We start from the raw sequence: 15924 nt of genomic DNA on the forward strand, positions 1-15924 counted from the left end.
AAGATTACTTATTTATACTTAAAAAAAAAAACTTCATAAAAATACAATAACGTCGTTATATGTAACCTTTCCATTGTTACATAATACTACACATTAAATATTTCCTTAGAATTTATTGATTATATGTATTGTCCGAGAAATCTTAAAAAGTCTACGCATGACAAATCGTAAATATATACGATATTCGCGAGTTCTTCTTCGTGTCACGTAAGCAGGTAGTTTCTGACTAATCGATGGAAAGGCATCGATCGTTCCTACGGCACAGGTGAAATCGGCCAACGGTGAAAGGACCGCTCTCAGTCGAGCAGGTTAACTCTTGGTCCGACGACGTTGTTATTTCTTCTACACGCTTCCGGCTTTCAAAGACTATCAAATACTTATCGTATACTTATCTTTCAATAATCAGCGCTGTCGTTTTCAAAATTCTAACAGGTACATTTGTATTTTAATATTAAACAATTTCTAAAGAATTTACATTAACAATCGTTAAAGAGAGAGAAAGAGAGAGAGATTGTTAGTTTTACAATGTATATTTATAGAAAGTACTGAGATAATCATCAGACAAATTTATAAAATTTTTCAAACAAAACGAAATATTCCTGATGAATATTCATAATTCATATTTCATTCATTTTACATTTTTTTTTTTTGTGAAACAATTATATCTATATAGTTTTAGATCTTTTTTCTTTTCTCGTTTTTTTTTTCTTCTCAAAAAATATTTTATTTCACATTTATTTATTTAACGATAATATATAACGTGTCGTACTTTCTCGATATTTAATATTTTAAACTACGATTATTGTTATTATATAAATTTTCATACGTTTTCATATATGTACTTGATTAAAAAACAATTATAATCTCCTTCTTATTTCGTCTATATAAGAAGTACTCTTAAAATTATACGCATCGATTATTCCGTAGGTCAGGTATAAACGATACATTAGCCGTTATATACTTGTCAGATAGGACATACATATATATCGACGTTGTGACATTCGCGTGATCTTTCATCTTTAATTAATAATAATTATTACAGAACGAAACGATGAAACTTTTATGAAACGATTCGATGCCAACTTTTTTTTTCGTTTAATTAAATCGTACCGATGAATAAAAGAGTTATTTCCAATTTATTTCTACAGGATAGAGGAAACAAGTAAGAAAGGGAGAGAAAAGAGCAAAAGCTATAAATATCTAACTGGTCGATGTATAGTACTATGCGTTCGCTCATATGCGGGAATTATCAAGGTTAGCGCTAGTTTTCTGGGTCATGTACATGACCTTGAACAAGTTGAATACGTACACCGCAAAGTTGTCCTTTTTGAAAAGATTCGTTTGCTCAATGAAAACAAAAAATTTTCGTTGGTAAAAAATCGATATAAAAGAAAGAAAAAAAAAAAAAAGAAAAAAAATTTATAATACAATTACTCGTATTGCATGTACTATAAAATAAATGTTTCAGGTATGACTAAGCAATTCTAAATGTTCACAAAGAAAATATATTAAAATCGATAAAATGGCGGCGTCGACAGAACGTTCGAAGGATCCCTACGAAATGGGATTTCTTTTAGCACCAAGAGTTCCTCAGGGTTTGGCAGCCGTAGTGGAAAGTTTAACAAGAGAGGTCTTACGACAACGTCCCGAAGACATTTATGTTTTTGCCGCTCGTCATTTCGAGAAATTGCTTACGCTTCGAGAACAATACGATGTCGTTGGTAAGAAAACAAGTGGGGAATATAATTTTTCTAATACAATCAAAAGACGTAGCGATTGCAAGGAGTCTAGAAAAAACAAACGAACAACGAAGGACATCGGTACGACCAGTGGTTGGTCTTTGAATGAAACGGCAAGAGTTCTTGAAAGGCATCGAAATATTTTTGGAGATGGAGAGAAGAGGATAAGCACCGAGGAGGTGCGAGCACTTGCGAACGAGAAAAATGGACGATCGTCTTCTGGCACGAAAAATAAACGAGAGAAAAAAAGATCTTCCGATACTAGTCAAGAATATTCGAGAGATCATCCGAAAGCAACTACAGATAATAATGATTCTTTGAGACTCGATCGTAGCGCGAAGACGCTTAAGATCATTTCTCAAATACCAACGGTTTTAACTCGTAACTCTGGTACAAAAAATATCAAGATGGAACTTAGAAAAAATAGATTAAGTGGTAGTTTAAGGGAAAAAAGTACGGATTCTTCGAACGAAAGCCAATTTCCAGAGCAAATTAGCGATATTTCGAGAAAATCTACGGGGAAAGCTGAACGTGCCGAATTAGTACAGAATTTTGAAGAGAAACAAATAAACAAGAGGACGATTCGTCGTAGTGAAAGCGTCGAAAGAAATTCGAGCCGATCAAGCCGGTCACGGAGAAAGAAAGATAATTTTTCCGAACTTATTCCGGATAGAAAAGAATTATCTAAAGCTCATAGTATGGATCAGGTGAAAGAATATGTTGTCCGTACGTTCGGCTCTGTTAAAAATATCAATGAACTTGATATGAGTTATGTAGAACAAGTCCAAGACGTGATTGATAGAAACATACCGATAATTAAAGAAAAGATTGAAGAACTCAAGAGCGATGTTTTATCAAAGAAATCAAAAAGATCGACTTTTAATACGGAAAAATCAAAAAAACGTGGAAGTAGACCTAACACTTCAGAAAATGATACTCGTTCGAATGAAGACCAAGAAAGACACCGTAATAAGAGAAGTTCCAGTGTTGATTCGACAGATTTTAGAAGACAAGACGATACCTTGGAAGGCAGACTGATCAATACTCAAAACATTTTAGAGGGCATTTCGTCGAAATGTTATTCAAAATCTCAAAATGTAAATTACCGGTCTAAATCAACTAACGGTCATACAAACGAAGAAGACAACAGGTATTCGACGTTAGAAGGAAGTTCAAAGATTACCTTGCCAGCTGTGAGACCGGCGTCTTCCAAAAGTTCAAGGAGTCTTTCACGCAACGAATCAGACAATTTGATTTTGCCACCGATTTCACCGGACACCGGTAAGATTCCAAAGAAGAAGGACGACATGACATTACCAACGTTGTCACCTATGACAACCGAAACCTCAGTTTCTTCTTCGTCTCTTCGATTAGAAGAGAAAGAGAATAATTCGGTGGATAACAAAACTGGCGATCTTGGAGATGAAATATTACAATTATCAACGTCGATCAAGGAAGATATCACGTCGACAAGAAAAATGTTAGAGAATGTCAACGACGCACTAAAAGCACCGATGACGTCCGACGATAAAGATAAAATGGATCAAGAAACGTCTTCCATGAGAGATACAACAAATGACGAAGTGGAAGATTCCGTCCAGGAGACGATCGAGAAGTTTGACGGAATTCTTGATGAAAAAATATTAGAAGAAAACATACAAGTTGAAGAAATTTTCAAAGACAGTTTAAACGTTACACCAGATAGTATCGATATTCCTCCGACCCCAGATTCTTTAGAGCCACCGATCGAAGATGAACAATCAGCTACGCTCAATTCTCATCTTTCGACGGTTGAAGAAGGAATGGAACTTAAACAAAAATTGATTGAGATTCAAGAGATAGAACGTAACGACGAAAAAGTGATAGATTCTTTCGAGGATTCCATTAAAAAGGATGAAGTTAAGAGCCCAAAACTAATGATCGTCGATAAAGATTCAAAAGATTCAATTGTTGTAGAAGCTAAAGAACCTCTAGAAGAAAGAGTTAAAGAAATAATAAAAGAAGAAACGACTGATTTAAGTAGTTCGAGAAAAGGATCTCCAACAAATACGCCAAAATCGAACGATGACATGGATGAAAATCCTATCGATCAGATAAAATATAAATCCGAAAATGAATCGGATAATATAAATATTCCACAACTTGTTATGGCGAATGATGATGGATCAACAGGACAAATCGAAAGTGGTAAATCAGAAGTAACTGAATCTGGTGACGAAGTGGAAGATATTAAAGAAATTACTGCAAACGTTGGTGATGAAGGTATTACTAATGAATATAAAAATTCCCCATTATCGTCGAACGGAAAAGAAATAAACGATTTGCTTCGTCTTTCATTATCTTCTTCGCCAAAAGAGATTCCATTTTCATATATCCTCACGGAAGGTTCTCCAGTTGAAATTCCAGATTTTGTGACAACAGTAATTATACCAGAAAGATCACCTTCCACGCCGGAATTTGATCTCGATAACAAAGAAGAAGACGTTGAACTACAGGATGAAAGACGTAAACGTGCCGTGGAAAGTTTCGGTGAATATATACAACCGGAACAAACAGAATGTTCTACCGTTGATATAGATTTCATTCGTGGTATAAAGGCTGGTCATGACATTGCCATAGTTCGACAAGATCTCGATGGTATCAAAGAGGAAGAGGAATACGATGAAGAGAAACCAGTGAAATTAATGGATGAAGAAGACAAAAATGAGAAAGAAATGAAAAAGGATCATTCACCTTTATTGGAACATATTTCAGAGAATGAAGAAAACGAGGAGACTGGTGAGAATGATAAAAAGGAGACAAAAATCATTCCTATTGTTGAAACAGAAATAGAATTAGAGAATCAGACCAACGATAGAGAGGAAATTATAGAAAATGTAAACGTAATTGAAAATTCATTAGAATGTGAAGAAAGCACGGAAACTGCCGATGGCACTTCGGAATCAACAAATGAAGTTAAAGAGACTACAATAACCGATCGCTCAACCGATAGTTTATCTTTAGATCCCGCAAGGCCAATAGTACCGGAATTAAATTTGGATTCTTTACGTGATATTACAATATCATCTTTTAAAATGAACGATGCTGACGAAACTATATCGTTGATGGAGCTAACTTTATCGGAAAAAGAAAAAGCTGACATTGAACAGGATGTTGAGACGAAGGAAGAAGAAAATTCTGATAGTGGTCATAAAGAAGATACTTCGGCTATGGAAACGATTTCAATGGATGAAAAACCTATGGAAATGGAAACATCTTTAATTAATTTAGAAAGTGAGGGAATAAACAAGGAAGAACATTCGATTTCACCTGAAGAAATTATTAGAAACAAAAAGGAAGTGTTGATTACTTCTAGCGAAAGAAAAATTCAGCCTCTCTTATCCGAGAACATTGAACAATGTGATACTATTAAAAGCGACTCTTCGCCTCTCGGGTATTTAGAACTAGAAGAAAATGCGACTGATCTAGACACCGAGGAAGAAATAGCAAAAGAATTGATAGAAATCGATCGTGCCGAAAATCTTATTCTTTTTAAAGAGACTCCAACTATTTCGGAAGATAATCTTGAGAAATCTCACGAAATCTTGGATTCGAATGGTACGATCAAAGATCAAGAGGTTTCAACGATCGTTGAAGAAGAAGATCTAAAGATCAAGGATGAGAAACAATGTAAAGATGCTACCTCTCCTAAAAGCGAAAGTTTTACTACTTCGACAGAAAATTTAAAAAAGATCACAAATACTAAAGATGAGAAAGAAAATATTTCTGAAAGGATGGAATCGAAAAAGTCAAGCGATAACGAGGAGAAAGATCAGTCGAATAAAAGTCAAAATGATAATGTGAGATCCGATACTTCTGAGACAGCTTTTGAAGAATTCGATACAAATGAGCTCGATACAAAATTGGCTGAAAAAAAAGAATATCACCTTTACGTAACGAATCTTATGGCAACTAAAAGTCAAGAGGATACTTCGGAAAGTAGCAGTACACTTCACTCGGCTGTTACGAAAATTCAAGCCGGTAAATACCTATTATTTATTTTAATATAATGTTTTTCATTATTTTATATAAAACGAATGGATATTATTATTTTGTTAGGTGTTCGTGGTTTCTTAACGCGAAAGAGACTTCAAGAAAATAATCGTCTTGATTCTACTTTAGATAATGTACCATCTATCCAAGAAAGTGTTACAGTAAGTTATATGCATATATCAGCATATTTTAATATATGTAAAATTTAGTTGTATCTTAATATATTTTTATTATATATTTTTATTAGGAAGATCCACAAATCACTGATTTTAAATCTGTATCAGAAACAATGGTTGACTCACCAGTTAAATCGACAAATGCATTATCATCAACGACTACATCAGAGAACGAAATGATCGTGGAGGAGCAAGGAGAGATACCAATGACGAAGACAATTTCAATGCCAATAAAACAACGGCAATGTCTTCGCCGTGAAGATGCTATGCAAACAAATACTTTATCAATGGAAAATGCTTTTGCATCGGGTAGAGTTCAACATACTGGTGAATTTCATGACTGTTTACCATTACCTGTTCTAGAATCTGCTGAAATAACAAAATCTACGAGTCTTTCTCAAAATGAAAATAAAGACGAAGATGCGAAGGAAAAATTAATCGATCAGCAAATAAAATCTACGAGAGAAGAGATTACCATCGAGTCACCGACTGATTTAACGTCGGAATCGAACGAACATGATAATTATGAAAATATTGAAAATATAGATAGAACTCCAACAGATTTTGTAAAGGATTTAAGCAATCTATTTGGCGGATTGCATCCAAAAGACTTGACCAAACTTTTAGTAGGTCAAGTCAATACACCAATCATGTTAGGACTCGTAGATATTGTTCCAAATTCAGTAGTAGGTACAAACTCGAATGTAATATTCGAAGCGAATATGAATATAAATGCTAACGACGATCGAACACGGTCTGTCAAGGATGACTCGACTTCACAAAATCGGTACTTGAATTTCATAACCAGTGTTGAAGATAGCGAATCAAGTCACGTTAAGGACACCGTGCAAGAATACGATGATCATTCGAATGATCATAGTATACAAAGCCTACGAGAACCTCTGGCCCTTCCTGGAACACCGGAAGGTGTTTTAATAGAGGAACTTAGTAGTCTAGACAGTACGACTATATCAAAACTTCAAGACACTTCTTTCAATTCTACCAGCTTGGAATCTGCTACGATGGATCGTGAATCTATTGAAAAATCAATAATAGATTCAGAGATTTCATTGAAATTATTAGACAAATCCGATAATGTGAAATCTGAAGGAACTAGAACACAAGATAATGTCCCGATTACAGAAGAAAGCGTTACTCTTACATCTACAAAACTATCAACGATAAGAAGTGAAAGTGACGAGCACACAGAATTATCGAAGAGTCCAAAAGAAGAGAACGTTGAAAATAAAGACGAGATGGTAAACGATAATGGCGAACAATTATTTAACAATGAAAAAATTGATGAGGCAATTGGGAAAACCATCGAACAGTCAAGGATTACGAATCTTTCTTCAGAGATCGTAGAAGTTGATAATGATGAAAATAATGCATCATGTTCGGATGATAAAGATGAAAATAATGTAGCAAGTTCGGATGATAATAACGAAAATATAACAACAAGTTCGGATGATAATGATGAAAATAAAGAAGCAAGTTCGGATGATAAAGATGAAAATAAAACAGCAAGTTTAGATAATAAAGATGAAAATAAAGCAACAAGTTCGGATGATAAAGATGAAAATAATGTAGCAAGTTCGGATGATAATGACGAAAATAAAGCAGTAAGTTCGAATGATAATGATGAAAATAAAGAAGCAAGTTCGAATAATAAAGATGAAAGTAAAGCAGCAAGTTCAGATGATAATGATGAAAATAAAGCACCAAGTTCGGATGATAATGATGAAAATAAAGCAGCAAGTTCGGATGATAAAGATGAAATGAAAGCAGCAAGTTCGGATAATAATGAAAATAAAGCAGCAAGTTCGGATGATAAAGATGAAAAGAAACCAGTAAGTTCGGATGATAATGATAAAAATAAAGCAGCAAGTTCGGCTGATAATGATGGAAATAAAGAAACAAGTTCGGATGATAAAGATGAAAATAAAACAGCAAGTTTAGATAATAAAGATGAAAATAAAGCAACAAGTTCGAATGATAAAGATGAAAAAAAAGCAGCAAGTTCGAATGATGATGAAAATAAAGAAACAAGTTCGAATGATAAAGATGAAAATAAAGCAGCAAGTTCGAATGCTAATGATGAAAATAAAGAAGCAAATTCGAATAATAAAGGTGAAAATATAACAGCAAGTTCTGATAATACAGATGAAAATAAAGGAGCAAGTTTGAATAATAAAGATGAAAAAAAAGCAGCAAGTTCGGATGATAATGATGAAAATAAAGCAGCAAGTTCGAATAATGATGAAAATAAAGAAACAAGTTCGAATGATAAAGATGAAAATAAAGCAGAAAGTTCGGATGATAAAGATGAAAATAAAGAAATAATTTCAGATGGTAAAGATAAAAATAGAAGAGCAAGTTCGGATGATAAAGATGAAAATAAAGAAGCAAGGTCGAATGATAAAAATGAAAATAAAGCTAGTTCGAATGACAAAGATGAAAATAAAAAATAAAGTTCGAAAGTCGAAGATAAGAATTTGGATCACTTGAACAATAAAGAAGACAAATTACCGACCAAAATAATGCAAATTTGTTCAAATGATTCTGTAAAAAAATCAAATGACATAAAAGAATAATATATCGATCTATTGAACATAAAATGATCTACATAAAAATATTTCTTCATAATAAAAATACATATTTCGTGAAAAAATATTATTTTTATTACGATCTAATCAATGAATTTTTCAATTAGTTCACGATAATGATAAAAATTTCTTTTTTCACGAGATAACTTCAACCGATGATATTTTATTTAGTTTTATTAACGACTTATTTATTACATGGATGCTTTTTAGCAAGAATTTGTTACGTAATTTCTAACAGCCGCTTTGATGCTCGTTAAACTGTTAATGACCATATCGCCATTTTAATTCTATCTTCCCATGTACGAATATTCATACATCAGCATCATCCCATTTACTAAAAGTTGTAAGGAATTCTCACTGATTAACACTTATTGCGCCTAAGATAATCATCAAAGTTTTAATACAGTTCTCAGTGAAGAAGATAGATAACCTTATAATTAAATACGAGCATAATAATCTAACGTTTGTAATAATCAACGCGTAATGAACGATAAAATCCTAAAAATTTCACTGTAGAATTTGTGTGTGGTATATGATAATCCTATCGAATAAAAATAATACTTTAATTATGTTTAATTGTTATAATTTCACAGAATCAACAACAATAAAAACAAGATACGAAATAAAAATATACGTCGAATTATTTTCTATACGTTTCCTACGATAGAAGAAATAACAATATGCATATACGTAAATACATATACTATTAAAATATATTTCTTTATTAAAAATCCGTTATTTCTAAATGTAATATATATGTCATTGAATATTAATAACACAATTATTAATGTTTAGGAATAAGAATAATTTTAGAAACGACAGGATTATTCTTTTCCTGATGACTAAATGCTGGCTTGACTCGTAATTGTCCGTTATCAACACAGTGTCGATTTACGCATACTATTCAAAACCATGAAAAATTTACGCAGTAAATTTGAGTAGAGCACACGTGCAAACGGCCTGCTCTAAAATTACAAATTGGATATATCAAGTCTGTGGGGCTATGCACGACAATACAACTAATCGAAAGCAACCTCCTTTAGTATTAGTGAACTTTCTTATTTAGAGTTAAATTTAACTGGATAGCCATGACAAGGCTATTAGCTCGGAATAAACAATTTGTTTACTATCGAATGTAATGCTTTAAAAAAAGATACAACGTACTTGGACGTTTCTCAATCTTATCTATTCGATCAGATCGTTTTAGATATTCTTGTAAAATCGATATAAGATTCCTTTTATCGTCGATCTGATTTCTAACATTGAGTCAAATCCAATGCTATGTAAAGTAAACTCGAACGATGAAAGAAATTGTCATCGATGCCATCTTCCTTCGCCTTCGGTATGACGCAGAATCGATCTATCAACGTTCCGATAGTTATTATTAGCGGCTTAATCACGCGTCTAGGGTGGAACGAAGGCACGTATGTACATTGAGAGCGTGCACCTGATGTCTATAGATAGATATCGGGAGACTTTTACGTTCTACGTCATTCTTGTACCAACCGAATAAAACTACCACCTCCATATAGTGAGCTCACGATCGCAAGTTAATCGTCTTTTAACGTCACGCATTAATTCATCTATGAAAAGATACAACGGAGGAGATATACACGTGGGCTTTTTATATACTTATATCTTGCCGAGAGAACGAACATTTTCGATAAAGTGACGCCAAGAATGTTGGAACCGATGATACAAGCGTGACGTCTTTCTTGTCTTCTCGTCAACATTTTTTTCATCTTACCTACACCGAGGTGCTATAATTATTACATTAAAAAATCTATAACTATGGCATTAATCTTTGAAAAAAGAAAAAAATATTTTTCATTTAAAATTTTCTTCGAAATATATAAAATCACATTCGATGTTGATTTCTGAAATCGCAGCATAACGATCGATTTATGTTGTATTAACGTTTTAGTGATTCATTCCTTTATATTCTCATATGTAAACTGATGTAAATGAAGGCTCGAGGTCAAAATAAGAGGAACTTGTTTTGTACTATTATAACTTGCTTACATATGCGATAAATAAGTTTATATTCGTGATCATCAGATTACTGGAAATATCAAGGCTCGAATTCGGACGAGTTTAGAACGTAGAAGGACAGTTATATATATATAGGACTAGTATAACGTAATAATTTTAAAAGGGAAGAAAATGTTCGACACAACTGGCCGATCTGTCGTCCCCTTTCAATTTGCTCCGTTGTCGATCGGTGTCAATGAAAGATCAGAGCAACGAAGTTGTTACAACGATTCTCGTGAGTTTACCAATCAATCGAAATCACAAATTCCTAGGAATTAATTAACGTTCAAATTAAATCATTATTACTCGAGCCTCGCGAACGTTCTATCAGTTTAAACCAGCCAAAACTAGCTTCTTTTAGTTTAGTATTTATTTATTTTTCCATCCAAAAGAATCAAAAGACAAAAAGAAAGAAAGAAAAAAAAGAAGAACGAATAATAATAAAGTAAAAGAGAAAAAGATAAGACGTTTTTGTTTTGAGCAAATATGACACTGTGAAAATTATATTTATCCTCGAGTTTTCGCCTTGATTTCATTCGCACATTCATTCGTGCCAACGAAATCATTAATTAATTTCTTGGCAAAGTAAATATACCGTATCATAGCGCGATACATTTCTTTAACAAAAATTTAACTGTCGGGAGATAACCTCTTTCTAAAAGAAATAAAAGAAATGTCAAGAAAAATGTACAAGCAGCAATCGTTCGATTCTTTAATTTAAAATATTAAAAGAAATGAAAGAGAAGTTCGATATCGACGTGTTAAAAATAAAAAGAAACAAAAGAAGCTCATATATGTTTAATACGAAAGTTGAAACGTTCATTCGCGATTCTTAAGGCACGAACAAATTTTTCTTTATTCATATCGTGTTGTTATACACGCGAATGCTTTCGCAAAGGCGAACGCGAGAAGAACGAAAGAGAGAGAGAGAGAGAGAGAGAGAGAGAGAGAGAAATAGAGAGAGAGAGAGAGAGAGAAAAAGAAATAGAGAGAGAGAGAAAGAGAGAGAGAGAGAGAGAGAGAGAGAGAGAGAAAGAGAGAGAGAGAGAGAGAAATAGAGAGAAAGAAAGAGAAAGAGGGAGAGAGAGAGAGAGAGAGAGAGAGAGAGAGAGAGAGCACGTTGAAAGAAGTGCGCATGCGCGAAAGATCTCCCGCCTCTCTTCGAGCGAGTGAGAGAGCTTAGAGCGCTCAAGCGAGAAGCGCAAGGCGGTTCACGGAGCGGGAGCATTGCTACCGTCAGTTTCACTTTGCATCTCCATCAAAGTGGCCGTCTAAAGTGTTCAAAGAGACTTTAAATTAACATCGAGCATTCATTATAAAAAAAGAAAGGAGATACATATTTATCTATTTATCTATCTATCTATTTATCAAAGTATAGAAACAAAAAATTTTTTCGTGTCGTACGACGTTGGGGCACTTCTTTAATTTTTTAAGGAAAATAAAAGAGAAAATAAAAAGAAAAAAGAAAGTATAAAAATAAAGAAAGAAAAAGAAAAAAGCTAGATAATAAAACACTCGGAAGAAGAGGTGTGGACCTATGTCCGAGAAATTAAGGGACAACGACACGATGAAAGCTAACACGGCTGCTACAAAGATTCAAGCAAATTTTCGCGGCTATCGCGTGAGAAAACAATTGAAGGAAACGAAACCACAACAGCCGCATCAAAAGAGACAACAGAGCGACGATGAGTCTACATCATCGAGTACGTCGACTTTAAAAAGGCAAAATACTAGGGAGGCTCTCGAAGAAAAATCAGCAACGAAAATCCAAGCCGGAATTCGTGGATTTCTGGTGAGAAAAAGACAACAGGCAGAACAGGCTGCAGCTACTAGAATTCAGGCTGGATTTCGTGGCTTCAGGACAAGAAAGTTGCTCAAACAAAATGGACAGTGACATACACCTTCGCCAATTTCTCCGATCTCCTCATCGATGATGGACTAACTTATACGAATACTAAGGACTTACCTTTTATTTTCCTTTCCGTTATTTTAATATTCTTTCATCTTTTGACTCATATCATTCTATTTCCTTATCATCGATTATCAAGAGCTTCTCATCACCGTCGTCTCTTCGTTGTCGCGTTTCGTTCGTCCAATAGTAAAGGATAGTAAAGGAATCGTCGAGACAGCTTTGTTGTTAAATCTGGACCACTTGATGCCGGCACCGCCCCAATCCTTCGTATCTGCGAAGGTAAGAAAGAAAGAGAAAAAGAGAAAGGAGAAAGAGAAAGAGAGAAAGAGAGCGAGAAAGAGAGAGAGAGAGAGAGAACGAGAAAGAATGGAAATAGCAAGCTCCAAACAATTTAGTTCCGTTATTTTCAAAATAGAAAGAAAAAGACTAATAAAGGAAGAAAATCAAAAATATCTTGAAATTTATAACAAATAAGACTCTGCCAGCAATGGAATTAAAGTAATCAGAAAGTTTTCAATTAGCTCCGGGAAACGATAACTTTCGAACGGAAAATAATGATTCGTTTGAACAACATCAAATCGCGTTGTATTGAATGGAATAAATGACGCATAAAATCAACAACCGACTGATGTAATGTGTATATATGTATATATATGTACATATATAAATGCATAGATATGATATGGACATTTTGAAAATAATACATTCTCTTTGAGAATTCATTTCGTCGAGAAGCTGTCAGGGTCACGTCGCGTGTGAAGTTGACAGCCGATCATGTTAGCATGTTTATTCTACCTCTATCGCATAATCTAAAATCGCAAATTACCCTTTTAACCTTCTATATTTTATCTTTTTTTTTTATTTGCAAAAGGAATATTTTTCATTTGCGGTTGGAGGTGGATGATGAGAATAAGCTCATTAATCGAGGACGATTACATAATTTAAAGCGATGGGTTCCATTGTTCACAAACCATTCCGTATATTAATCTATGTTGAAACGTGACAACACTTTGTAAATCGATAGCACTTGGAAAATGATAAATATAATATATATATATATATACACGCGCGATCTTTCGGAAGCACGTCTTTTTGAAAAAAGTATTTTTTCTTTTTCTCTCTTTTTTTTTTTCTTTCGACAAATTATTATCGGCGATTACGATGATTTTAACCGGAAAGTCCCCAGTTATTTTCTCCGCCGTAATTCAATTTAGTTCGAGCCGAGTCACAAGCCAATGGAGTTTCGTTTTCGTATCGAGGAGAGAAAAAAAGCACAACATGTATTACACACACAAATACGAAACACAACACAACACAAAACAACATAATACAACACAACACAAGACGACACTGTACGTGTTCCATCCTATCTATTTTCGCTCGACCACTACACGACAAAAGAAAAAGAGCGTTTATCTGTGGAGTATTCTAGAGTATTCTAGAGGCGTTTAAATCGACGAACAAAAAACAGGCTTTTGCATGGTAAAGGCCTAAACGCATTGGCGCAAAATGAAATGAAAAGAAACAACGAAAAAAAGGCATGGAAAATTGTTGAACCTATATATTTCAATTAAACAGCACATATTTAAATAAAATATAATAAGGAGATTGAATAATTTTCGCTAAGACATTTTGATTTATTCTTTTCAAAGAATTCTAAACAAGTCCAAGATTCAAAATATAGATAAAAAATAAATAAATGAAAAGATGATTAAGATGTGTTAGCACTTATATTGATCGATACGTAGTGCCATTCTCTTTTCTGCACTCATGTGAACGTTAAGATTGGTCGCTGACGATCGTTGTTCGATTGCGTTTAGGTTTTAACGCGCTTTACGGGGAACGGGGATATTACAAAAGAACAAAAATGAATATGCACATATATATATATATATATATATATATATATGTATATATATACACAAACATATATACATATACACACATGGTGTAGAGCTAACATATAGACATTTTATCTTTCAGCGCTTCGTTGAGTGAGCACCCACGTGCACGCAACTCAGAGCGGAACAAACGAGAAAGGAGGATGGTATTGACCCAGTTTTGATGCACTGTGCAATGGCTTTTCTTTCTTAACTAGCAAACTCTTCGGTCAAGAAAAAAAGAAAGAAAGAATGAAAGAAAAGAACGTGTGTTCAAACACGTTTCATGATAGTCTGTCGAAGAAGAAGAAAAAAAATCTTATGTTTCTTCGTTGAAGAATTTCTTATTAAAGAAATTAAAAAGAGAAAACAGAGAGAGAGAGAGAGAAAGAAAGAGAAAGAGAAAGAGAAAGAGAGAAAAAGATGAAAGTTGAAAACCGGAAGGAATGTCAACAAATTAGAAAACGCATTTTAACGCAACTATGAAGAAAAAAGATATGAAACGAGCGACATTTATTCTCCACTTTTCTTGCGACCTGACTCTTCGTCATCTCGCCTCTCCTCCTTTTCATACGCGCGTGTCCGGCCGATGGACGTTGATGACTTGTTACAAAAATATACTCTGCTTGTTCTTTAAGCCCATGTCAGCGAAGAATTTCACCTTGACGAGAAATTATTCCGAGAGACATTTGACGTAATCGTTCGTACAAATACGAGGGGTAAAGATACGCGGTGCATTTTCCTCTCTTTCTATCTTTCTCTATTTATACGTTTGTCTATCTCTCCCCATCTCTCCCCACCCCTCTTTCTTTCTCTCTCTCTCTTTCTTTCTTACCTGTTACTTATATAGTTATTTTTCGAATTATAGTCTCGAAGCATCAGCGACAATCGCTTTCGTTTTCTAGTGGCCCGCTAACTATTCGAATCGACCAATCAAGACAAAAGCGTTTTTCTATCAAATGAAAATGCGCTATTTTCGAATCGTTTCATACACCCCGACGGTGATCAGAAAGCATCGAGAATAAACGATGAAAAACAAACTCTATCAAATATGATATAATTCTTTGTGTGTGCGCGTGCTTGTGTGTGTGTTTACATTTTCTGGTTTACATTGTATAAAATCCATGATACTCTTGTATCTCCTAGATGTAATCGATTATACATCGAACGATAAATGTTTCCACATATATGATTCGTATTATAGATTTAAAGTAACACATACATCTTGAGAAATTGATTGTGAACTATAAAAGATCATAATACAGAACCCTTCGTAGAATTTTAATTGAGCTGTGCTATTGTAATTATAAGTTTCGCCTATTTAAAATTCAGTAAAGTCAACTTTTGCTTTACGTCATGATTTTTTTATATTTCGACATCAATTTTCTTTATTCAACACTCTGCGTATATATATATATATATATATATATATATATATATATATACATACGATCTTTTATGCGAACGGAGAATACTATTAAAACTAAAAAAATATTTATTTTACAATAAATAATATAAACACATACACTTGTACATCACGTGTATGTA

At 33.8% G+C, this 15924-nt stretch overlaps 2 protein-coding genes across 3 annotated transcripts; both read left to right on the forward strand.

The window, feature by feature from the left end:
- The first annotated feature begins 285 nt into the window (after positions 1-285).
- On the forward strand, positions 286-11553 carry LOC118451538 (uncharacterized). The gene is made up of 6 exons (XM_085664170.1): positions 286-432; positions 1149-1254; positions 1469-5759; positions 5838-5932; positions 6019-9243; positions 9349-11553. Exons 3-5 carry the CDS (start codon positions 1523-1525, stop codon positions 8416-8418), a joined length of 6732 nt encoding a protein of 2243 aa, XP_085520296.1. The 5' UTR covers positions 286-432; positions 1149-1254; positions 1469-1522; the 3' UTR covers positions 8419-9243; positions 9349-11553.
- A 204-nt stretch (positions 11554-11757) lies between these two features.
- Positions 11758-15661, forward strand: LOC118451494 (uncharacterized). 2 transcript variants are annotated; one of them, XM_085655421.1, is made up of 2 exons: positions 11758-12775; positions 14480-15661. In XM_085655421.1, exon 1 carries the CDS (start codon positions 12122-12124, stop codon positions 12476-12478), a length of 357 nt encoding a protein of 118 aa, XP_085511547.1. In that variant the 5' UTR covers positions 11758-12121; the 3' UTR covers positions 12479-12775; positions 14480-15661. The 2 variants fall into 2 exon arrangements, with proteins under 2 accessions (XP_085511547.1, XP_085511548.1); XM_085655422.1 differs by having other exon boundaries at positions 15245-15661.
- Positions 15662-15924: the final 263 nt, after the last annotated feature.

Source organism: Vespa mandarinia, chromosome 2, assembly GCF_050613455.1.
Source record: "Vespa mandarinia isolate Hongniang chromosome 2, ASM5061345v1, whole genome shotgun sequence".
In the NCBI taxonomy this organism is placed as follows: Eukaryota; Metazoa; Arthropoda; class Insecta; order Hymenoptera; family Vespidae; genus Vespa; species Vespa mandarinia.

Coding starts and splice junctions, on each gene's coding strand:
- LOC118451538 (XM_085664170.1), top strand. CDS start 1,523: ATGGCGGCGTCGACAGAACGTTCGAAGGATCCCTACGAAATGGGATTT. Junction 5,760..5,837: donor TGTTACGAAAATTCAAGCCG/GTAAATACCTAT, acceptor TTATTTTGTTAG/GTGTTCGTGGTTTCTTAACG. Junction 5,933..6,018: donor CTATCCAAGAAAGTGTTACA/GTAAGTTATATG, acceptor TATTTTTATTAG/GAAGATCCACAAATCACTGA.
- LOC118451494 (XM_085655421.1), top strand. CDS start 12,122: ATGTCCGAGAAATTAAGGGACAACGACACGATGAAAGCTAACACGGCT.